The 26565-nt window shown below is 37.9% G+C and overlaps 1 protein-coding gene across 1 annotated transcript in view; it reads right to left on the minus strand.

The window, feature by feature from the left end:
- The window catches only part of COL28A1 (collagen type XXVIII alpha 1 chain), a 181856-nt gene that overhangs the window by 104168 nt on the left and 51123 nt on the right, over positions 1–26565 (minus strand). Inside the window, exons 12-17 of the mRNA XM_030308009.1 lie at positions 25931–25999; positions 24797–24865; positions 11715–11783; positions 8046–8114; positions 4958–5026; positions 1062–1130 (exon numbers count right to left, since the gene is read on the minus strand). Of these exons, the coding sequence (XP_030163869.1) occupies positions 1062–1130; positions 4958–5026; positions 8046–8114; positions 11715–11783; positions 24797–24865; positions 25931–25999 (414 nt within the window). The remainder of the gene's footprint in view (positions 1–1061; positions 1131–4957; positions 5027–8045; positions 8115–11714; positions 11784–24796; positions 24866–25930; positions 26000–26565) is intronic.

The raw sequence follows: 26565 nt of genomic DNA on the forward strand, positions 1-26565 counted from the left end.
TACTTAAAAGGTGGAGGGCACCTGGAATATAGGCAGTTACATTCCACATCAACTAAAATTGACACATGAGAAGCCCAAGTGACTGCTAATCAAGGGCAATATCGTGAACGGACAGAATGACCTGAGCTTCCAATGGTGAGCCCAGATCAAAAGTCTCAAGGACAGTAACTTTATGCTGTCAAGTGCTTCTCACAAGGGAATCTCTAAGGAGTGTACTGGAAGGTAACTACTCTCAGAGGAGTATTTATTTAATGATCATTAGTGACCATTTGAAGCAACATTAAGTATAGCTAGTTAAATAATAAGTGCCATGCTTCTCCCTAAGGGTAAATAATAGCTGTTAATTTAGGACATAATAAGATTCCCATGTTCACAGAAAAGTTTTATGTATTTCTGACTCCATATCTTTAATTAAATGTTTCAGGAGTTTGACCTATTGTGGGAGTGTTGGTCAGAATGAATTAGCAAGCCCACAGGTGGCCTCTACTGACAATCCTCCTTGAATTGCTAGAATAGGATCTCTTGAGAAAACGTAATAAAACAGTAAATTAAGATTGCATAAATAAATGTGTCTAAGAGCATAAAGAATACACATTACCTTATCTAAACCATCAGGAATATCCATAATGTTTTGCATTAAGTAGAAATCTGATGTTTAAGTTCATTTCATGTACTGCTTTCCCAATGCACTGGCTCCTGACCAGGAAACAGCAATAGACTATGGATGTACTAAATTCTGCTTTCATTTAGAAAGTTACCTTGGGAAAAGAAAGAAAAGAAAGAAAAGAAAAGAAAGAAAAGAAAAGAAAAGAAAGAAAGAAAGAAAAGAAAGAAAGAAAAGAAAGAAAGGCAGAAAGAAGAAAGAAAGAGAAGGAAGGAAGAAGAAGGAAGGAAGAAAGAAGGAAGAGAAAGAGAAGAAAAAAGAAAGAAAGAAAGAAAGAAAGAAAGAAAGAAAGAAAAAGGGAGAAATGGAGAAATGGAGAAAGAGAGAAAGGAGATAGGAAGGAGGGAAAGAAAAGAAAGAAAAAGAAAAGAAAGAAAAAGAAAAGAAAGAAAGTTACCTTAGAACCAGGTAAGCCTTGTCCTGGGGGCCCTTGTGGACCAGGTGGACCCATAGGACCTTGGATTCCCTTTAAAATAAAATGTTTAAAAATAGTATTAGTGAAATTCAGAAATTTGGATAAGACTAGTTTCATATCCTCTAACATGAAATTTTAGTTCACATCACATAATACATTACTCATCCTCAATATTTGTTGAAAGGCATGGCAGAGGCTGCTAGTTGAACCATAATATGCATTCTCCCCTTTATCCATAGTAAAAGAATTTTAGCTGACCTGCATGGCTGCCTAGAATAATGACCATATTTCCCAGTCCCTTGTGGAGACAGGCATTGGCATATGGACTGGATTCTGGCCAATGGGATATGAATGGAAGTGATGTGTGCAATTTCTGATTCATGACAAAGGAGGAAGTATGCCTTCCCCTTCCATGTTCCCCTGCCCCAGTGGCTGAAGTGAAGACATACTGGTTATTGTGGATCCTGTGGATGAGGAAAGTACCCTTGGAAGGGCAGACTCATAAGAATGAAGAAGACCAAACCACTGAAGACCCTGATGAGCAGAGCCACCACACCAGCTTGGAGTTGCAAATAAGAGAAACAAAATTCCGTCTTGTGAGCTTATTTCACATCTCAGTCTCATGCAGGCAAACCTATATTCTAGTTGCATCAATGAAAATATATCAGGATATTAAGTTGAAGGTTTGGCCATAGGCTCTAAGAAGCAATAGCCTATAGACATCAAATTGAAGAATGTTCAAACACTAGACTCTCACTCACATTGTGGATATAAAAAGGGGAAAGAGACAGGATTTAATAAGTTCTTCTTTGGAGAAAGTAGTCTTACAAAGCATTTTCTTTGCAGAAAATGAGAGGGATTTGGGTTGCTTCCCTTTTTAGCCTATTCTAGAGAGGGAGCTTCAGTGAAACCACTTATTGACCTTGATTTTTGCTTTGGGGACACAAGGGACCTTTGTCTGCCTCATACCTGGGAGAGCTAAAATGGACTATGATGGTCAAGAGGGGAATGGGTGGGGTCGGGGGGGGGGGAGCAATCAGCCCATCCATCCAGGGTCAGCACAAAGGCTGCACTAGTTTTTTTCTGTGGACCAGATGTACTCTAGATGAGAGACAGGGTTGGCCTGGAATTGTTTTGAATCCTGGCCAAGACGACCTGGAGGAGCTGTGGAACTCCAACAGAGAGTCAGTATTAAATGAACCCCCAGAAAAGCAGAGGTTGATGGGGAGAAATGACTGGAGCAAGAGAGTTCTTCATCCATGTCCCGAAAGTGGCAGTCACAGGGGCAAGGCAGGAGCCCCACAAGGAAACTTAGTGTCAAACATCTGTCAAGACCAGAGGATCCGAAGCCATGTGACAACAGACCAGCCAGGAAAGAACCTCTGTGGCCTCCCCCCTCTACCCTCATCCTTGACTCAGCCTGGGAGGGATGAGAAGCACGATCCCTCCCACGGACCACAGGCTCTCCCTACAGCTCATACCAGATGAATGAAGATTAAAAGGAAAATTAACATATTGACTAGATAATTTGCATTACATAATTAAAACTGTGATTTACAACTTAGAGGTGACACAATAAGTTTTATTACCTAAAAGTGATAAGAAAAGACTGAGGCTTGTTGGTAATTTCTTCCAGAAAAAGAAAAAACTTTCCCCACTGGAAAATATTTAAAGGATGATGAGGAAAAAACTAAAATTTTATTTCACTTACACCTCACAAGCCATGCTTGTATAAATAATGGTTCTAGATATATGATTGGTTTATTACAAATGGCATCCCCTTTTCTCCAGCTGGATGATACAACTGCTGTTTATTTTTTAATTATAAACACGATTCCCCTTTTCTCTGGTTAATGAAGATGAAGCAGCGTAAACAATTTAAGAAAGCTAAGGTTATTATAATAAGGAATTAAAATGTTATTATTAGAAGGAATCGTTTACAATAGTCTACAAGTAGCATGGTATGTGACAAGGAACCAAAAAATTCGAAGGGTTATGTGCACTTATGTGTATGTGGTTATTTGTATTTCACTCCAATTTGTAACAGAGTTGAAGTTGTCAGGCCTCCAAACATTTAATGAAAATCTTGCGGCCACTTGAGTCATATTATAAACGTGTTCCTGAAAACAAGAATTCCCTCCAAAACAGATGACTGGGAAAATTCATTTCTATTAGAGAATTAGGGAGATCTAGCAACAACAATCATTCCGTGGGTAAACATGTTCAATTAAGGATAAGAAGAAAAATGAATAACTGTATAAATGGAGGTTAAATGTAAGTAGGATTTAAATCATTTGTCTTAAAAGGGCAAACACACTCTTTTCTTATTTAAAGCAGTTTATAAATAACACATTCTATTCAATCTCCTACCGATAGGGGTCAGCTCCTAATAGACAGGTCTACCTTAAAAGTTATCTTCTCTTGGAAAAGGAGAGAAAGGGGTGAGAAAACAAAAGAAGTCAGAGATGTTTTTTAACCTGAAGCACAACAACATCCACCAAGATCCAGTAGTAAATGCAATAAGAAGTTGCAGGTGGGAGATCCAGGATTTACAGGCCATCTGGAAAGATTTGGCTTTTTTTTGGACCTAATTTTCAGGCCTATAGTGGTAACTCAGCACCAGGACCACAAGACTTAGGAAGCAACACGACTGTCCAGTCACATCCAGGACCGGAATGTAAGCCTGTATGAAATTGGCAAATAAACTACAAAGTGTGAGACTGCTTGATGCCGTAGTCAAACCATAATCCTTATGTAATCAAAATATCCAGCTCTTAATTATTATCTAAATACTTATATACAGACTTATCTTGGCTTTTCCTGCATCTTAACCTTCCTAATGTATTACACTAGGATTTCTACAAAGAGAAAGGAAATGGAAAGAGGAGTTATATCCAGATTTGCTGTTGCTTAGATTAACAATAACAACAACAAAAATACTAATTAATTGCTAGATGTTTAGAAATAAACCCAGAGTTAATGTCAACAATGAGATTTGGAATTATCCTTTTTTAATCCTCTTTCCCATTGTCCTAGATAAGGGAAGCACTGTTCATTCTCTAGGCAATGGAATAATTCAAACCTTAATCATAAATCTTAATCAACAGATTGGCTACTTTCTATGCAGGAGGACATTCAGCATAAATTTGGATTTGTTCGTCACGTTGATTAAATGAGATTCTGTAGGTAGATAGTACTATTATATTATCTTTGTATTACTCAGATCTAACAAAATTGCCCATCTTTTCCAAAAGTTATGGTCAGAAGATTTGGGAAGCAGTTCCAGCCGTGAATGTAGAGACATCCTCAGAGTGCTTTCCTTTCTTCTGACCGAGGGAGGCCAAATGTTATTTATAAACCCTCTCTGTGATTTGCTTCTATTCAGGAACAGTACCCCTTAAATTAAGTGGTTACCTCTGATTCTGGTGCTGGTTTTAAGTTTAATATTTTTTTAAGATTGGTACATGGTTGGGGAGTAGGAAAGACTACTCTATTGGCATTGGGAGAAAGTGGGATCTAATCATTCACAAAGCCTCAAGGGGAAAATACACAAACCCACAAGTAAATAAACCACTGCTCCTAAGGAAAACTAAAAATATAAACTCAATCTGAAACTCTTATCCTGTTAACTAGACATGAAGGTTAAAAGTCACAGCTCCAAGAAGCACACATTTTATTTTTTAAGTCTTTGGAAGTTCTAGAAAATAAAATCTCATAGAACCATCTTTTCCTTCCCTACACTTACTTTTGGATGTACATCCCCTTGTGCTTTGACTATCAAATATACTCAGAGGTGTTTGCAGGACTGGCTTTCAATGAACAGTAGGATTTGGCCAGAATGTTCCGTACTGAAAGGAAAGGGAGAAAGCTTGGATTACCTGTTCCCCTTGACTCCCAATTCCGGGGATGCCCATTGGCCCTTGGGGTCCCGCAGGTCCCAAATCCCCCTGTGTTGAAAATAAGACAGAAATATAACAATAAACATCATTCTTTCATACTTTGCTAATCTTGAATTATGCTGATTTGAAATCCATCTATAGCATAAAATGGTTCAACATAAAAAGTTAGAAAACTCTTTCTTTTAAACAGTTTATGGTTCAAGTTTGCCAAAGTAGTGAATGCTAGTTTCACTGTTTAGTCTAAATTGGTGACTATTTGTACCTGTTTGTATTTATCAGTCGTTTTTCTCACAGGAACACAAAATTCCTAAATGGTTGTTATAATGACACAACTGCTTCCTGTTAGGATTATAACAAATATTTAAATGTATAATATTCATTGGGTACAAAAAAATCAGGATTTGAGAGAGAACTTGAAGAGAAATGTTTTAAAATTATCTAAATACCTTTCCCCTCCACATCTTATAAAAATATGCTTTAAAAATTAAGAAGTTATTTAAGGTAAATGCAACAGAACTGAAGAACCTCACCTTTCCTTTCTCTGAAATAAATTTGGGAAGCAAAGTGAGAGTTATCAGCAAGAAGAACACTATCATTAATTCTTTGTGTGTTTCAGCAGGTACCCGTGAGTGCCTATTATGTGCTAGGAATTATTCCAAATGCTGGGGAAGCAACAGTGACCTAAGCAGCCAAAAATCTCTGTTCTCATGGAGCTTACATTTTAGTGGGAAAAACAGAAGACAGTAAACAGGATAGATAAAATAAATAATATGTTAAAGAATGATAAGTGCTAAGCAGAAAGCTAAATCAGGGAAGCGGGGGGACAGCTACAATTTTGCATAAAGTGGCCAGAGATGACCTCACTGGAGAGAGAAAATGAATCCAGTAGAAACATAGAAAAAAAGCATTCCAGGCAGAGTAAACATCCACTGCAAGGATGATGATGCCGGAACAGCCCAGAACAGCAAAGACACAATGTGTTGCATATTTTATCTTATTTTTTATTTTTATTTTTTTAAAGCAGGCTCCATGCCCAATGTAGGGCTTCAAGTCACAACCCCTGAGATCAAGAGTCGCATGCTCTATCAACTGAGCCAGCAGGCCCCCCAGATATTCAAATGTCAGTTGTATTTAGGCTATATCAAGGTCCATAAACTTTTTCTTACACGGTTGGATAGTAAATATTTTATTCCTCAAGGACCGTAATAAGGTCTCTATCATAATTAACGAATGCTGCTTTGGTAGTGCAAAAGCAGCCCCAGCCAATACCTAAATGAACAGGTGTGCCTGTGTTCTAAAACACTTTATTTATAAGAACAAGCAGCCAGCCCTAGTTTGCCAATACCTGGGCTAAATAAGTATGTTTTTATAAATAAATTTGTATCAGCATTAGTAAATTAAACTAAACTCATAGAACCATAGTTCTGTTGTACTCAGTTCTCACTGCTCCAAAGGAAGAAAGAGCATCTTTACATATTTTTAGGAGCTAGAGTTACAACCAGGGCTGCGTGATTCAAGCCAAGAACTGTATTACAACTAAAATTGGTATAAGTCACTTTTTACCAGTATCTCTGCTATTTAAATACAGATATGTGGAAGAGAGAGTTACCAGTAAATAAAAGAAATAAGTAATTCAAAACTGAAACACAAGACCCAAGATAATCATGAATCTAAGTCATTATTGTAATATATAAAATCTGATGGCATGCTTAGAAATTAACATACATGACTCCAAATTGATATGAATTCTCTGTTTTTTGCACATTTCTTATATCCTCTCCCCCCTCTGCAGCTTTCTGTTCCCTCTGGTCTGTTGGGCCTTATCAGCCCCCAGCAGCTTCTATCAGCAGCCTCAATACCACTTCTAATCTGGGGACAATCTGTAGCTATTTTAAAGAAGACAAGTAACTAGTGAGAAAGAGACAAGCAATGGCAGGTAGGCCATGGTGTTGTGTTGAACATAAACGGTTTTACAGGCTACCAGTATCAGATATGAACATTCTATGTAATGAACCAAGACAAAAGCAAGAGGAGTCTATAGCCATGTCTGAACACAGACAAAAACAAAAAAAACAACATCCAAACAACCCATTCCTGGACAAATGATCAAACATCCCCCTATTTGAGCTAAAATGAATGGCTATTTCTTTACCAATTATAGCTAAACCTGACTCCATTTTTCCCACCTCCTAGATAAGACTCATTAAAATATCTAATCTTAAAATTACCTCACCTTAAAATTACCTGCAGCGTCCAATCCAAACCCAACCTGTACTTTCTTAGACACTCCCCAAATCACCTAACACAAGCCCAAGCCCTATAAAGAAAACTTTCATCTTCTTACTGAGTAGTGATGGGTTCCCCATGGTCTGTGGTCTCCCTCACTGCAATGAGTCTATAAAACCCAACTTTGTTCAACTATAGGTGGATCCCTGTTGGTCCTTGTAGGAGGGCACCAACGCTAGGTTTCTTAAATGAGTTCTCTTATTTTAGTCCCATTTTTTAAAGTTTATTTAACTTGAGAGAGAAAGCAAACATGAGCGGGGGGAGGAGCAGAAAGAGAGGGAAAGAATCCCAAGCCAGACACAGGGCTCAATCTCACAAACCATGAGATCATGACCTGAGGTGAAATCAAGAGTTGGATGCTTAACTGACTGAGTCACACAGGTGCCCCAGTAATATTTTTTTGAGTGAGCATCTAAGGATGGACATGCATTTTCTGTAATAGGTCAAGTAAATATGTTTTTAAAAACTATTTTCTTTACTAAGAAGGGGTCTGTTTTGCTCATGTTTGTCTACAAAGCTGGTTGGCTGAAGATAGTTTTACTGGAAGTCAAAACCCAAATAAATGAGCCATTACTGTAAATATAAATGATGGGATTTTTCAAATCATAATTCATCTCACATAACAATAAACCCTGCATATACTTGATTTATAATAACCTGGATCCCTATGTGATAGGGTTGTCAGGTTGAATACAGTTCATAAATGTACATGCATAAAGAACAATGAATAAAAATAATTACACTGGTGCATCTTTCCTATCGTATACTCCATATGCAGTACCTTGTCCCCTTTGATTGACAGGCCTTGTAATCCCTGTGGGCCAATTGGTCCTTCAGAGCCTTTTTCACCCTAAAAATATATATGGGAGGAATATCAGTATACTAATAAAAATCAGGATTTAAAAACAGTTGAAGCATCCAAAGCATCCAAATTCACTATTCACTGCAAATGGGTCATTCTAGAGGACCCCAAGATTTGTAACTTGCAAAATACACATAATTAGGTTTAATACTATTAAATAGGAAGGAATCTATCCAAACAGAACATGTACGCAGCATCACTAACGTTGGAAAAGAACTCCATTCCTAATACAATCAGAAATATCTAGAAATGGGGGGCCTAATTAATCATATAGTACAACAAACTGAATCAATCCTCCACTCCCTCAACACTGATGCAGCTATAGGTCCATCACACAATGAACATTTGTCTCTCATATTAGAATATGAACTAACACTTGCTTGTACTGAATTACTTGTCATATGTTTTATATCATAATTTATAAACATTCATTGAAAATTTAGTTTGTGTGTGTGTGTGTATTTTTTTAATATAATTTATTGTCAAATTGGTTTCCATACAACACCCAGTGCTCAACCCAACAGGTGCCCTCCTCAATGCCCATCACCCACTTTCCCCTTCCCCTGACCCCCCCATCAACCCTCAGTTTGTTCTCTGTATTTAAGAGTCTGTTACAGTTTGCCTCCCTCCCTCTCTGTTTGTAACTTTTTTTTCCCTTTCCCCTCCCCCATGGTCTTCTGTAAAGTTTCTCAAGATCCACAGATGAGTGAAAACATATGGTATCTGTCTTTCTCTGACTGACTTATTTCACGTAGCAAAATACCATCAAGTTCCATCTGCGTTGCTGCAAATGGCAAGATTTCATTCTTTCTCATTGCCAAGTAGTATTCCATTGTATATATAAACCACATCTTCTTTATCCATTCATCAGTTGATGGGCATTTAGGCTCTTTCCATAATTTTGCTATTAGTTTTTAGGAGAATTCATAGAAAATCTTCTTGGGTAGACTTCTATAGTCATGTGACCTATGTGAATAGCTCTGGTCGTGATGGCATACCAATGAAATCATGACATTCTGTGCATTTGTATGAAAAATAAACCATATAATCAATTAGAAATAGCTTTTGTTTCATGAATTTGTTTAAGCCAAGGGTAAAATCAAAGAACACTTGCAAGAAACCTATGAAACAATAAACCTTCAAGTCCCTCTAGATTCATAATTTATTCGCTTAAGCTCTATATCAGTACAAAGTAACCCCATGTAGCACATATAGAAAACTCCCTTTGGTCCTGCTGGTTGGGGAATGAGGTATTTTGACTAAAGAATAAAATAACAGAAAGAATATAATGTATTCTTTCTGGGATGAGATAGAGGGTAACACAGTGCTGTGGGTTATTGTGAGTGTATTATTATAACATACAGTTGAACCTGTCACTAAGACACACCCTGCAATATGCTTCTTGTATTTCATTTGTTCATTATTTATTTATTCATTCATTTAAAATGTTTTTATTTATTTATTTTGAGAGAGAGAGACAGAGAGCATGTATACAGGGAAGGGGCAGAGACAGAAAGGGAGAGAGAATCCCAAGCAGGCTCCACACTGTCAGCACAAAGTCTGATGTGGGCTCAAAACTACGAACCATGAGATCATGACCTGAGCCAAAATCAAGAGTTGAACACTTAATCAACCAAGCCACTCAGGTGCCCCTCTTATTTATTTATTTATTTATTTATTTATTTATTTATTTATCTTAAAAACCCCCACAGATTATAAAGAGAAATAACCCTGGATATTTGAATTTCCCAGGTTGTTTGGACTACACATAAACAGAAATTTTCTATATGCCAAAAAAAAAATCAAGAAAGTATGTATTATAAAACTTCCTGAAATGTAGTGCTAAGTTGCTAACATCTGTCTTCTGAGAGTGATACTCTGATTAAGTCAGGGCATTAGTAATGTCCCTTTTATCCTACATATTATTTCCACTTATTGTGACAAATTAAAGTCTGTTAGTTAATGAGGGCCTCTTTTACAATTCAACCCAGCAGTCACAACTTAGTGTAAATTAGGTTTTAACTAATTGATTTCCCTCTAGTGGAGATTCAGGTTTCTCATAGACAATAGAATATTGATCATGGTGGAAAAGGCTAAGAATGAGATGCAATTCTAGAGCATGAGGCTATACTGAGAAGGTGAGATCTTAGCAATCTGACTGACTAAAGTGGAAATTCTTAGACACTTAAGAAAACAGCATGTGCAGGGCACAGGGTGGCTCAGTTGGTTAAGCATCCAACTCTTGATTTCGGCTCAGATCATGATCTCATGGTTAGTGGGTTCAAGCCCACATTGGGCTTCATGCTGGCAATGCAGGGCCTGCTTGGGATTCTTTCTCTCTTTCTCTTTCAAAAATAAATAAACACAAGAAGAAAAGAAAGAAAGAAAGAAAGAAAAGAAAGAAAGAAAGAAAGAAAGAAAGAAAGAAGAAAGAAAGAGGAAGGAAGGAAAGAAGAAAGGAAGAAAGGAAAGGAAAGAAGAAAGGAAGAAAGGAAGAAAGAGAAAGAAAGAAAAGGAAAGAAAAGAAAAGAAAGAAAAGAAAAGAAAAGAAAAGAAAAGAAAAGAAAAAAGAAAGAAAGAAAACAGCATGTGCTTCCCTGGGCGGTGCATGTGTGCATGCATGTATGTTTGGGGAAAGACTTTAGAAAGAAGGAAAAAGAACCCCCAAATGTTTTCTTAGTTACTGAAATTTTGTTGATGCTGCCCAAAGTGTCTTGGAAAATCATTTCCTGTGTGGCCTTTGGTAGATTGTGGGTAAGTAGCCTCGACCAGAGGTCAGCAAATTATAGCCCACTGGCCAAATCCAGCTCACTGCTTACATTTTTTGGCAAATACAGCTTTACTGGAATACAGTCATGCTCACTCATTTATACGGAGCTGATGACTGTTTTCATGCTACAACAGCATAAGTTAAGTAGTTGCAACAGACACCATACTGCTCACAAAGCCTCAAATATTTATTATCTTTCCCTTTATGGAAAAAGTGTGCCAACCCCAGAGGGTTCCTCAAGGAACCAAGGTTCCCAGGGGAACTTGAGCACCAAGAATTATATATGAGAAGCAATAGAAGCATTTAAATTTTCAATTGCCAGGTAAAAGGTATGTTTTTCATAGTTTTTGCTCCTTATTATAACAAGGTAATTCCAGTGCCCTCCTCCCTGCCATATTTCCTTTCTTATTATGCTAATGACAATGTGATTACAAATTGGTTTATTAGTTTCTTATCTATGTTTCACAAAACAAAGCTGTGAATAAAGTTCTATGGTAGCTATGCTTGATAACTTCTGGGCATAACGATGCTATTTATCACTGTGGCTTTAATGACTATAGATTACTTTAAGAGAGTTTTCTCATTTCACATGCAATAATTATATGAAGTAGAAGTCTGTCAATTAGTTATTTATAATTGCAAATTTCACCAGAGTTTCATGTTAAGGAAAAATTTACATCTTCCTTCATTTAATAGGGTGAAGGTGGTCTGGGAAATACTTGACTTCTGGTAATTGGCTAGGACCCATTTTTTTAAAGTTATAAATCATGACCATGCAAGGCAAAGCATTTTTTTCATAGTACAAGAGGTGTTGTTACCTTTGGCCCTGGAAATCCTTCTCCTGGTAAGCCCCTCTCTCCTGGTGCTCCCTCAGGACCACGGGGACCCTGTTTGGATAAGAGGGAATGAGGAACAGGAAAAGAGAAAGAGAGAATGGGAAGTGGGGAGAGAGATAGGAGGAAGAAGGAAGAGAGACAATGGTTATATTTTAGTTCACATGGGCATGCAATGATATAGTCCTATTTATGTTATTAGTGAGAATCCTAGTAAATTCCATACTGATCAGCAGAATTGTAGAGTTGTGAAGAAGAATATTCCCATTGTATTACTCATTCCATTTGATTGGCGTAAGATGTTCTATTCTGGTGTCCTCATATTAGAGGAAAATGGAAATTAAGTGATGCTTCGGAATAAGGATTAGGAAATAAGTCCTTTGAGGGAAGTCTAAAAATCTAGCCACTGTGTGGCCTGGAGAAGGTTGCTGAGTGATTAAGTAATTTAAAAACATCAGGGGAGCCCTGTGAAGAAATCACTGCACAGCTGCTTTAAAACATCGAATTCTGTTTACATGTGTTTTAATTTCTATCCTGACAAATTTGGATTCAAACTTGAATTCTTGAATTCTTTCGAGGACTGGTTGAGTCCACTGTGGGTTTATGTGCAAATAGGAATCTTGATAGAATCATGCAGGGGAAGCATGGTTTTTTATCTCAGTGATTCAAATTAAAAAGTCCATGTAACTATTGCTCAGAAAGGCAGTCAGACGGTGAAGAGTTCTCACGTAAGTAAAGAGAAACAACACACTCTCTGGCTTTGAAGTGGACTGGCAGGAAACAAACTGATTGAAAAAGAAAAGACAACAGCAAGATATTCAATTAAAGTGGAAATTTTAAAAGGCTACAAATTTTCCCTCTCTTTATTCTTGGCCAGAAGGCATAAAAGTAGAAAAGGAACTAACAACAAGAACCTTAGAAGCACAGATAGGAGCTTTTCCTTTAATGGGTGTAAAAGAAAAATAATGAGGGCTTGCTTGCCAGAAAGTGAGCCTAGGACAGAACAAAGTCTACCGAGTTGCCCAGCAGCTCCAAAACCAGCAAACGGCAGACACTGTGAATGATCTTCGGGCTCGATACACAGTAATCCGGGATAATTTAAGAGGTGCTTTCTACTGAGCCTGGGAGCAGAGCTAGGATTCAGCATTATGCTAATCAGTGACTGATCACAGTTATAGATTTATAAAAAAGAAAGCTAATTGTATCCTGTGTTCAAATTTTTTTTGCCTTCCCCTATTATTGTATATTTTAAAAGACAGTCTTCTTCAGTATTTATGCATAACCAATTTCATAAAGACTTTAATTAAAGAAAAAAGCTAACATTTAATTCAATTTAGATTGCTATGCTTATGGGAAACCTAGCTTTTAACAGTCCAAGACCTTAATCAAAGCACTAATATCCATGATAGCTTACTCTAACGTTAGAGTGATTAACTAGGGGAAAAATAAATATAAGCATGAAAACTAGATTGCAAATAAAAGAGTAAGTGCCTAGCTAACATCATATGCTTTAACCAAAAAAAAAAAAAAAAATTGACAAATGATTCCTCTTCCCCAATGATAAAACAAATGAAAATAACACAACTTACATTCAATGCAAAGAAGTCTTTTTCCAGTTCACTCAATTTTTTCCATTCATTCAGCAAATACTGACCAAATGCCTAGTAAGTGCCAGGCAGTGTGCTAAGTTCTGGGAACAGCAGACAGACCTGTCCTCTAGAGCTTACAGGCTTTCCTGACAATTATACTGTCATATGGATTGAGGGTCAAGTCCCAGCTCGGCTATGTGTTAGCAGTGCGAACTTCGACAAAGAATTTAATCTCTCTAAAGTTCAGCGTCCTCATCATGATGGTGGTAACAATAGTACCTACCCGAACCATGAGTATTAATATATAGGTTAGGTCAGAGAGACTTAAAGCTCTTACATATTGAGCACTTAATAAACATCTGCCATCACTATCGAAATTATTTTATTTGAATCTTGTGATGGTGAAGAATGTCCTTTCAGGGCATTATGAATAAGTTAGCCTCGGGGTGAATGGTTTACAGTAAGCAATATGGAGAGAGGGCTGCTACGTGGCATAAACACCCAACCCTCCTTTCATCTCTGCATTTCTAGAGTACACCAGCCAAGATGAGACTGAAAACATTGGAGGCTTTGATGAGCCATGTGTTCCAAGCTGCAGAGAACAGAGAACTAATACTTGTGAGTAATTGCTTAAAGGCATTTAAAACAACAGTGATCCAAAATTTAATTATTGCCAACCGTCAGAGGAACAGTCTGTATTATCAGAGTATTCTCATATTTCACAGCAAAGCAGAATGAAAGGTGACTGCTTGGTTAAGAGAAAGAGCAAGTACTCGGGTAGATGAACTATACTTTACTACGACAGAACCCATGGATTATTTCTAAAAGACAGAAATGCTTCTATAAAAAACTCACAGTTTCCTTTTCAAAAGCCATGAAAATCAATTATAATTATGGCATACTTATTTGATTTCTCATGAATGCCTCTAATAAAAAAAATATAAGGACTGTTATTATCAGTTAACACAGTCTGATCAGTGAAATGCTTTATTTGAGACATTAATGAGGTAAAATGTGATCATCCATTATCTTATTACTTTTCTTAACATTCTCTCTAGTGTAGATAATCAGTAAAAGTGGTTTTAATATACATTTCAAGCATTAAAAATAACTGTGCTAAATAATAATAAAAATTGCCCATAATATTCAAACAGTACTGTTTATATAATTTTTAACTTCAAAGTATTTATAGTTCTACTTTAGTGGGTATTTTTTACTAACAATGTTCTCAATATCCTTGTACAAAAAGAAAACAACAAACAAACAAAAAAAAAAAAAAACCTGACGCCGTTTGAAATCATCCAGACAAAGAAACAAAGGTAAGAGACTTTCAGCAGAACCTTTCTCAGTCCCAAGGTAAGTCTTTATGTTACTTCTAAATAATTCAGAAACTCAGTGTTGGATTTTTATTATGACATTTTGGTACAACATTTGCATACATTATTTGCGATCCTCCCCATCTTTGTAATGATTTCAGTTCCCACTTGAACTGCAGACTTCATGGTGTCTTTCTGATTTGTATAATTGTGGCTTAGAAAGCAAACAAACAAGAACTTCATGTTCTAGCAGTATTGTGTAAACTCTCTAGCTATAAACAAAAAAGGCAAGTAATACAAATTTTCTTTAAAATAAATTTTAAAGGCAGAGCTGAAATCCAAAAATAAATAAGTGAGGGAAGTCACAGGGCTCCAAAACAAAAAGAGCTGAACGCTAGGGTAGTGCGCATAGAAACTGATGCTGTGGTTGTTCTGGGTGGAAACGTGTGATCGTATGGTGGAAATAAGTCTAGAAAACCAAAGACAGAGAACCAGGAGCAAAGATTTTGGCTTACTCAAAGGAAAATGAGGAGAGTATTAGACCTGAGATCCCCACAGAAAGCTAGGACCTTCAAAGTTACTTACATATTGTCAATGAAAGGGCAGGGTTGAGAAAAAAGCCATTTAGTCAACACAGCGATATGAAAGACAAGAATCTTGTCTACCCTCACTTAGGCTCTAAATGGGCCTAAAAATTCCAAGCCTGTTCCAGTGCTGTGTATGGGTTTGTAGTTTTAACTGCCATCACATAGGTGATCCAGGAACACCTAGTCAAGACATTAGTATCAAGGATATCCGAGGAGTACCTAAGAGGTGTACATGCAAATTCCTTTCAAATACCCTCCACCCAGAACACTTAAGATTTTCACAGGTAAAGACCTGATGACCATGAATTCAGATGCCAGAGAACAAAACATATAAGAAAACAATTGACAATGAATATAAGTGAGCCTATATAACATAAATTTTCCCAAAAATGTCAAATAATAAAATAGAGACCAAAAAATGGTCTCTTTGAATGCTTAATGGTCTAATAATAGGAATATAAAATACAAGAAGAGAATATTACACTAAAAATATAAGTATAGTAAAACAATTATTAAAAAATGAATTCAAGGGATACACAGATGGCTCAGTCAGTTAGGCGTCCGACTTTGGCTCAGGTCATGATCTCATGGTTCAAGCATTCAAGCCCCATGTCGGGCTCTTTGCTGACAGCTCAGAGCCTGGGGCCTGCTTCAGATTCTGTGTCTCCCTCTCTCTGCCCCTCCCCTGCTTGTACTCTGTCTCTCTCTCAAAAATAAATAAACATTAAATTTTTTTTAAATAAATAAAAAAATCAGTGTGTGGGTCTGTATCTGGGTTCTCTATTCTATTCCACTGATCATGTTTCTATGATGTCAGAACTGCACAGTCTTGATTGCTGTAGTTATGTGAATAAATCTTAAACCCTTTCTTCAACTTTATTCTTCTTTTTGCAAATTGTTTTAATTATTCTAGCTCCTTTGCCTTTCCATACAGATTTTAAAATAATTTTGTCCATACCTTTAAAAAAATCTTACTGGGATTTTTTTAAAGGCTTGCATTAAACCTTATATCAATTTAAAGAGATTGACAGCTTTATGATGTCAGGTCTTCCAATCGCTGAATATGGTATGTCTCTCAATTTATTAAATATTCTTTTATTTCTTTCATTAGTGTTTTGAAGTTTTCAGGATATAAAGCTTATACATGTTTTATTAAATTTATACCCAAGTATTTCTATTTTTAATGACTATGAATTCTATTGTATTTAAAATTTTTATTTCTATGTGTCTGTTACTAGAATATAAAAATAAAGTTGATTTTGCCTGTTCTATCTAGAAGACTGGTTTGATTTTTTGTTTTTACAGTTCCACATCATATGGCATTTGCCCTTCTCTGTCTGACTTATTTCAATTAGTATAATGTCCTCGAAGTCAATCCATGTTGGAGAGGAAGGGAAGATGGCGGCGTAGGAGGACGCTGGGCTCACCGCGCGTCCTGCTGATCACTTAGATTCCACCTACACCTGCCTAAATAACCCAGAAAACTGCCAGAGGATTAGCAGAACGGAGTCTCGGGAGCCAAGCGCAGACGAGAGGCCCACGGAAGAGGGTAGGAAGGGCAGCGAGGCGGTGCGCGCTCCACGGACTGGCGGGAGGGAGCCGGGGCAGAGGGGCAGCTCGCCGGCCAAGCAGAGTCCCTGAGTCTGGCTTGCAAAAGCGGAGGGGCCTGACGGACTGTGTTCCGACAGCAAGCGCGACTTAGCGTCTGGGAGGTCATAAGTTAACAGCTCTGCTCGGAAAGCGGGAAGGCTGGAGGACAAAGGGAGGGAGAGCTATGGAGCCCCCGGACGACAGAGCTCAGTTTGGTGGGGAACAAAGGCACTCGCCAGCACCATCTCCCCCGCCCATCCCCCAGCCAAAATCCCAAAGGGAACCGGTTCCTGCCAGGGAAATTGCTCGCTCCGCGCAAACAACAACTCTGTGCTTCTGCGGAGCCAAACCTCCGGCAGCAGATCTGACTCCCTCCGGCTGCCACAGGGCCCCTCCTGAAGTGGATCACCTAAGGAGAAGCAAGCTAAGCCTGCCCCCCCTGCCGCCGTGCACCTTGCCTACCCACCCCAGCTAATACGCCAGATCCCCAGCATCACAAGCCTGGCAGTGTGCAAGTAGCCCAGACGGGCCACGCCACCCCACAGTGAATCCCACCCCTAGGAGAGGGGAAGAGAAAGCACACACCAGTCTGACTGTGGCCCCAGCGGTGGGCTGGGGGCAGACATCAGGTCGGACTGCGGCCCCGCCCACCAACTCCACCACAGCACAGGGGAAGTGCCCTGCAGGTCCTCACCACACCAGGGACTATCCAAAATGACCAAGCGGAAGAATTCCCCTCAGAAGAATCTCCAGGAAATAACAACAGCTAATGAACTGATCAAAAAGGATTTAAATAATATAACAGAAAGTGAATTTAGAATAATAGTCATAAAATTAATCGCTGGGCTTGAAAACAGTATACAGGACAGCAGAGAATCTCTTGCTACAGAGATCAAGGGACTAAAGAACAGTCACGAGGAGCTGAAAAACGCTTTAAATGAAATGCAAAACAAAATGGAAAGCACCACGGCTCGGATGGAAGAGGCAGAGGAGAGAATAGGTGAACTAGAAGATAAAGTTATGGAAAAAGAGGAAGCTGAGAAAAAGAGAGATAAAAAAATCCAGGAGTATGAGGGGAAAATTAGAGAACTAAGTGATACACTAAAAAGAAATAATATACGCATAATTGGTATCCCAGAGGAGGAAGAGAGAGGGAAAGGTGCTGAAGGGGTACTTGAAGAAATCATAGCTGAGAACTTCCCTGAACTGGGGAAGGAAAAAGGCATTGAAATCCAAGAGGCACAGAGAACTCCCTTCAGACGTAACTTGAATCGATCTTCTGCACGACATATCATAGTGAAACTGGCAAAATACAAGGATAAAGAGAAAATTCTGAAAGCAGCAAGGGGTAAACGTGCCCTCACATATAAAGGGAGACCTATAAGACTCATGACTGATCTCTCTTTTGAAACTTGGCAGGCCAGAAAGAATTGGCACGAGATTTTCAGTGTGCTAGACAGAAAAAATATGCAGCCGAGAATCCTTTATCCAGCAAGTCTGTCATTTAGAATAGAAGGAGAGATAAAGGTCTTCCCAAACAAACAAAAACTGAAGGAATTTGTCACCACTAAACCAGCCCTACAAGAGATCCTAAGGGGGACCCTGTGAGACAAAGTACCAGAGACATCACTACAAGCATAAAACATACAGACATCACAATGACTCTAAACTCGTATCTTTCTATAATAACACTGAATGTAAATGGATTAAATGCGCCAACCAAAAGACATAGGGTATCAGAATGGATAAAAAAACAAGACCCATCTATTTGCTGTCTACAAGAGACTCATTTTAGACCTGAGGACACCTTTAGATTCAGAGTGAGGGGATGGAGAACTATTTATCATGCTACTGGAAGCCAAAAGAAAGCTGGAGTAGCCATACTTATATCAGACAAACTAGACTTTAAATTAAAGGCTGTAACAAGAGATGAAGAAGGACATTATATAATAGTTACAGGGTCTATCCATCAGGAAGAGCTAACAATTATAAATGTCTATGCACCGAATACCGGAGCCCCCAAGTATATAAAACAATTACTCATAAACATAAGCAACCTTATTGATAAGAATGTGGTAATTGCAGGGGACTTTAACACCCCACTTACAGAAATGGATAGATCATCTAGACACACGGTCAATAAAGAAACAAGGGCCCTGAATGAGACATTGGATCAGATGGACTTGACAGATCTATTTAGAACTCTGCATCCCAAAGCAACAGAATATACTTTCTTCTCGAGTGCACATGGAACATTCTCCAAGATAGATCATATACTGGGTCACAAAACAGCCCTTCATAAGTTTACAAGAATTGAAATTATACCATGCATACTTTCAGACCACAATGCTATGAAGCTTGAAATCAACCACAGGAAAAAGTCTGGAAAACCTCCAAAAGCGTGGAGGTTAAAGAACACCCTACTAACGAATGAGTGGGCCAACCAGGCAATTAGAGAAGAAATCAAAAAATATATGGAAACAAACGAAAATGAAAATACAACAATCCAAACGCTTTGGGACGCAGCGAAGGCAGTCCTGAGAGGAAAATACATTGCAATCCAGGCCTATCTCAAGAAACAAGAAAAATCCCAAATACAAAATCTAACAGCACACCTAAAGGAACTAGAAGCAGAACAGCAAAGGCAGCCTAAACCCAGCAGAAGAAGAGAAATAATAAAGATCAGAGCAGAAATAAACAATATAGAATCTAAAAAAACTGTAGAGCAGATCAACGAAACCAAGAGTTGGTTTTTTGAAAAAATAAACAAAATTGACAAACCTCTAGCCAGGCTTCTCAAAAAGAAAAGGGAGATGACCCAAATAGATAAAATCATGAATGAAAATGGAATGATTACAACCAATCCCTCAGAGATACAAACAATTATCAGGGAATACTATGAAAAATTATATGCCAACAAATTGGACAACCTGGAAGAAATGGACACATTCCTGAACACCCACACTCTTCCAAAACTCAATCAGGAGGAAATAGAAAGCTTGAACAGACCCATAACCAGCGAAGAAATTGAATCGGTTATCAAAAATCTCCCAACAAATAAGAGTCCAGGACCAGATGGCTTCCCAGGGGAGTTCTACCAGACATTTAAAGCAGAGATAATACCTATCCTTCTCAAGCTATTCCAAGAAATAGAAAGGGAAGGAAAACTTTCAGACTCATTCTATGAAGCCAGTATTACTTTGATTCCTAAACCAGACAGAGACCCAGTAAAAAAAGAGAACTACAGGCCAATATCCCTGATGAATATGGATGCAAAAATTCTCAATAAGATACTAGCAAATCGAATTCAACAGCATATAAAAAGAATTATTCACCATGATCAAGTGGGATTCATTCCTGGGCTGCATGGCTGGTTCAACATTCGCAAATCAATCAACGTGATACATCACATTAACAAAAAAAAAGAGAAGAACCATATGATCCTGTCAATCGATGCAGAAAAGGCCTTTGACAAAATCCAGCACCCTTTCTTAATAAAAACCCTTGAGAAAGTCGGGATAGAAGGAACATACTTAAAGATCATAAAAGCCATTTATGAAAAGCCCACAGCTAACATCATCCTCAACGGGGAAAAACTGAGAGCTTTTTCCCTGAGATCAGGAACACGACAGGGATGCCCACTCTCACCGCTGTTGTTTAACATAGTGCTGGAAGTTCTAGCATCAGCAATCAGACAACAAAAGGAAATCAAAGGCATCAAAATTGGCAAAGATGAAGTCAAGCTTTTGCTTTTTGCAGATGACATGATATTATACATGGAAAATCCGATAGACTCCACCAAAAGTCTGCTAGAACTGATACATGAATTCAGCAAAGTTGCAGGATACAAAATCAATGTCCAGAAATCAGTTGCATTCTTATACACTAACAATGAAGCAACAGAAAGACAAATAAAGAAAATGATCCCATTCACAATTGCACCAAGAAGCATAAAATACCTAGGAATAAATCTAACCAAAGATGTAAAGGATCTGTATGCTGAAAACTATAGAAAGCTTATGAAGGTAATTGAAGAAGACTTAAAGAAATGGAAAGACATTCCCTGCTCATGGATTGGAAAAATAAATATTGTCAAAATGTCAATACTACCCAAAGCTATCTACACATTCAATGCAATCCCAATCAAAATTGCACCAGCATTCTTCTCGAAACTAGAACAAGCAATCCTAAAATTCATATGGAACCACAAAAGGCCCCGAATAGCCAAAGGAATTTTGAAGAAGAAGACCAAAGCAGGAGGCATCACAATCCCAGACTTTAGCCTCTACTACAAAGCTGTAATCATCAAGACAGCATGGTATTGGCACAAAAACAGACACACCGACCAATGGAATAGAATAGAAACCCCAGAACGAGACCCACAAACGTATGGCCAACTCATCTTTGACAAAGCAGGAAAGAACATCCAATGGAAAAAAGACAGCCTCTTTAACAAATGGTGCTGGGAGAACTGGACAGCAACATGCAGAAGGTTGAAACTAGACCACTTTCTCACACCATTTACAAAAATAAACTCAAAATGGATAAAGGACCTAAATGTGAGACAGGAAACCATCAAAACCTTAGAGGAGAAAGCAGGAAAAGACCTCTCTGACCTCAGCCGTAGCAATCTCTTACTCGACACATCCCCAAAGGCAAGGGAATTAAAAGCAAAAGTGAATTACTGGGACCTTATGAAGATAAAAAGCTTCTGCACAGCAAAGGAAACAACCAACAAAACTAAAAGGCAACCAACGGAATGGGAAAAGATATTTGCAAATGACATATCGGACAAAGGGCTAGTATCTAAAATCTATAAAGAGCTCACCAAACTCCACACCCGAAAAACAAATAACCCAGTGAAGAAATGGGCAGAAAACATGAATAGACACTTCTCTAAAGAAGACATCCAGATGGCCAACAGGCACATGAAAAGATGTTCAGCGTCGCTCCTTATCAGGGAAATACAAATCAAAACCACACTCAGGTATCACCTCACGCCAGTCAGAGTGGCCAAAATGAACAAATCAGGAGACTATAGATGCTGGCGAGGATGTGGAGAAACGGGAACCCTCTTGCACTGTTGGTGGGAATGCAAATTGGTGCAGCCGCTCTGGAAAGCAGTGTGGAGGTTCCTCAGAAAATTAAAAATAGACCTACCCTATGACCCAGCAATAGCACTGCTAGGAATTTATCCAAGGGATACAGGAGTACTGATGCATAGGGGCACTTGTACCCCAATGTTCATAGCAGCACTCTCAACAATAGCCAAATTATGGAAAGAGCCTAAATGTCCATCAACTGATGAATGGATAAAGAAATTGTGGTTTATATACACAATGGAATACTATGTGGCAATGAGAAAAAATGAAATATGGCCCTTTGTAGCAACGTGGATGGAACTGGAGAGTGTAATGCTAAGTGAAATAAGCCATACAGAGAAAGACAGATACCATATGGTTTCACTCTTATGTGGATCCTGAGAAACTTAACAGGAACCCATGGGGGAGGGGAAAGAAAAAAAAAAAAAAGAGGTTAGAGTGGGAGAGAGCCAAAGCATAAGAGACTGTTAAAAACTGAGAACAAACTGAGGGTTGATGGGGGGTGGGAGGGAGGGGAGGGTGGGTGATGGGTATTGAGGAGGGCACCTTTTGGGATGAGCACTGGGTGTTGTATGGAAACCAATTTGTCAATAAATTTCATAAAAAAAAAAAAAAAGTTTACAAGAATTGAAATTATACCATGCATACTTTCAGACCACAATGCTATGAAGCTTGAAATCAACCACAGGAAAAAGTCTGGAAAACCTCCAAAAGCATGGAGGTTAAAGAACACCCTACTAACGAATGAGTGGGTCAACCAGGCAATTAGAGAAGAAATTAAAAAATATATGGAAACAAACGAAAATGAAAATACAACAATCCAAACGCTTTGGGACGCAGCGAAGGCAGTCCTGAGAGGAAAATACATTGCAATCCAGGCCTATCTCAAGAAACAAGAAGTCAATCCATGTTGTTGCAAATGGCAAGACTTCATTCTTTTTTATGATTGAATAGTAATCCATTATATATATATCCAATAGTAATCCATCATATATGTGTGGATATACTCTATAAATATATCACAATTTCTTTATCCATTTATCCATCAATGAACACTTAGTTTGTTTCCCTATCTTGGTTATTATAAATAGCAATGAACATGGGATGCATATGTCTTTTCAATATATTAGTGACTTTATTTTCTTTGAATAAATACCCACAAGTGGAATGGCTGGATCATATGGTAATAGAATTTTTAATTTTTTGAGGAATCTCCATACTGTTTTTCACACTGGCTATACAAATTACATTTCCACCAATAGTGCATGAGGGTTCCCTTTTCTCCACATTCTCAACAATACCTGTTTTCTTGTACTTTTGATAATAGCCATTGTAGCAGGTGTGAGGTGATATCTCGTTTTGATTTTGATTTGCATTTCTCTGGTAACTAATGATGCTGAGCATCTTTTCATATACCTGTTGGCCATCTGTACGTCTTCTTTGGTAAAATGTCTGTTCGACTCTTCTGCCTGTTTTTTAATTGAATTTTTGTGTTATTGTTGAGTTGTATGAGTTCTTTACATATTTTTGATATTATCAGATATATGATTTGAAAATATTTTCTCCCATTCAGTATATTGCCTATTTTGTTGATGTTTTCCTTTGCTGTGCAGAAGCTTTTTAGTTTGATATAGTCCCAACTTGTTTATTTTTGCTTTTGTTCCTTTTACTGTTGGTATTAAATTCAAAATATTATTGCTAAGACCTGTGTCAGGGAGCTTACTGCTTATGTTTTCTTCCAAGAGTTTTATGATTTCAGGTCTTACATTCAAGACTCAAAGCCATTTGAGTTAATTTTTGTGTATGGTGGAGGATGGTGGTCCACTTTCATGGTTTTGCATGTGGCTGTCCCATTTCCCCAACACCATTTATTAAAGAGACTGTCCTTTCCCCATTGTATATTCTTGGCTCCTTTGTTGGAAATTAATTGGCCATATATGTATGAGTTTATTTCTAGTCTCTCTATTCCATTCCATTGGTCTGTGTGTCTGTTTTTATGCCAATACAATATTGTTTTGATTACTATAGCTTTGGAATATATTTAGAAATCAGAAAGTGTGATGCCTCCACCTTAGTTCTTCTTTCTCAAGATTGCTTTGGCTATTAGGATCATTTACGGTTCCATACAAATTTTAAGATTGTTCCATTTCCATGAAAAATGCCATTGGAATTTTGATAAGGATTGCATTGAATCAGTAGATTGTTTTGGGTAGTATGGACATTTTAACAATACTAATTCTCCCAATCCAATACAGTTGTTTTTATTTGTACCTCAGTGAATTAGTTACTATTCTTTTCTGGGAGAATAATGATTACTTGAAAAGTTAAGAGAATTTCTATACTAGAATAGTCATGTTTTATTCATTTCTTCTCCAGATCTCTTGATAGAAACACTTTTTTTTTCTTCTGCAAAAATAGTAAACTTCAAAGCTACATAAGTTAGAAGCTGCAAATAACACAGATATCACCTGTCTACCTTCATCAATCCTACCCATAAATTAGCTTATGAACAAGGTCCTATTCTCAGTGATTTTTCATGGTTACAGGAAAGTCAGTTACAAAGTATAGACCTATGCCTAAATCCAGTTCTCCTATATCCTAGGAAATTTTGACACATGAGATCTCTTTCCTTCTTGGACAAGCTGATCAATCTTGTAAGAGATTATGGTAAGAGAAAGCCAGTCGTATATGTCACATGTGTATGCATGTGGTTCTATCAAGTGGTATGAAAAATAACACTCATATCTGGTCCTTGCATATTTATTGTCTTTTGTTGTCCCAAAGATACAAGATGGCTTAATTTGACCATTTAGTCTAACTACAAAAAGCAAATAAGAACTGTATTTGTCCTTTTTATTCCATCTAGAATTTCTTGATACTTACTGGCTGGCCTGGTTCACCAATGCCAATCGGTCCTGGAGCCCCTGTTCTTCCTTCCTGACCTCTTTCCCCCTAAGAGAAAGAAATAATCAAATGAAGGTTTGAGTTTTTAAATAAAGAATAAACATACCACAAGATACTCTGGAGATTTCAACAAAAATAATGGCAAAATAGTCAAACTTTTCACATTCATAAAGATAAAAAAAATTCTGGAGGAGGAAAAATGGTTTGAATTTAAGTGAACACTACTTTTAGCTTTCAGAAGCTATTGTGTAGTATTTGGCAGGATAGACTGTATTCGATTCATTTTTGGTTACGGAGATGACCAAGCAAACAATGCTTGTGCTGTTCCCTGTCCCCCCTTGCCACCATCCTGGAATGTTACCCACTCTGTTCCATTTTACCTCTCTTTTCAATTCTATTTCACACTTGATCTTCAGAATCCTTGTCCGATAACTCTGCCAATATAAACTCCACTTTCTCTAGAGTCTCAATATGCTTATTGTTTAAATACCATCCGTGGTGATACTTGACTTCATTAGAAGTGCACTGTTTTGTGCTGCTCTCTGTTTTATTCCTGCAACAAAGCCTTATTGTCCCAATGACATAGAAAAGCCATTTAAAATAAGCACTTTTGCTCTGTGACATCCTACATGATGCAGAGCACTCCAGGGTGTTGGATGTTCCAGTACTTTCTAGTTCCCTAAAAACCTTTCTATCAACACTTACTTGTTCAGTGTTGTGGTCCTTCTGGTTTCTGCCCTTCTATGCTTCTTTAGTGTGAGAAGATGATAGTTTATGTGTTAAGATGCTTCACATCCCAATAACAATTTTGCATGTTAACATTTACATTCCATGAAATTAATAGAACTAGATGTACATTGGCAATAAGGTGGGTATTTATTTGGAGACAAGACAAATTTTTCATACCAATCAAATAAAAACTACATTGATTTTTCTTGTGGTAACTGCCCCTTCCTGGAGCACTGCAGTGTCCAAGAACCCAGACTGTAAGTACCTTCTGCAGGCAGCCTCTTTGTATCTAGAGGGTAAGGTTGAGTGGATTCAAATCATAGCTTCTCCAGCCCAACAATAAAATTAATACTCATAAATAGGGAAAAAGACAAGAATCTTTACCTTAATTCCTTGCTGTCCAATACCGGGGGCTCCTGGAGGACCATGAGGACCAGGGGGACCTGGTTCACCCTACAAGAAGAAACAGTTATATGTTAGGTCAACTCAACAGTATTTGTTGAACAGCTCTTAGAGCATAGTGCTGTGGTAGGAGTTTTGAGGGCAACAGTGAAATCTAGGACACAGTCACTGCCCTCAAAGTGTTTATAATCCAGCTGGAAGGACAACAAAGACTCAGGGTTGAATTAACCACTGAACACAGTAGTCACAAAGTCTAGGGTCCATGAAAATGTTTCCATTTTAATGTTTAAAATCAGAATTCAATTTTTTTTAAAAAAATAATGAATATATGACAATGAATTCATTCTGGATTAAATTTGTCTTTATCCCAATTCAGTTGTAATGTATAATTGTTAGCTTTTTTTTTTTAATGGAAGAAGAGGCCCGCAAAAGCAAACGTTTTCAGGATGCATGTTGCACTGCAGCCCTCACTTGTTGTTCAGCAAGTCTTTATTATATGCTTCTGACAGACACATTTGTCTCCTACCCAATGATCATCCCCTGCCCTCTTTCCTTCCCTGCTGTTGGAACTCTGATCTGTTCATGTCAATGGAAAGCTGTTCTTTATACTCAGGGTC

The sequence above is a fragment of the Lynx canadensis genome, chromosome A2, assembly GCF_007474595.2.
Source record: "Lynx canadensis isolate LIC74 chromosome A2, mLynCan4.pri.v2, whole genome shotgun sequence".
In the NCBI taxonomy this organism is placed as follows: domain Eukaryota; kingdom Metazoa; phylum Chordata; class Mammalia; order Carnivora; family Felidae; genus Lynx; species Lynx canadensis.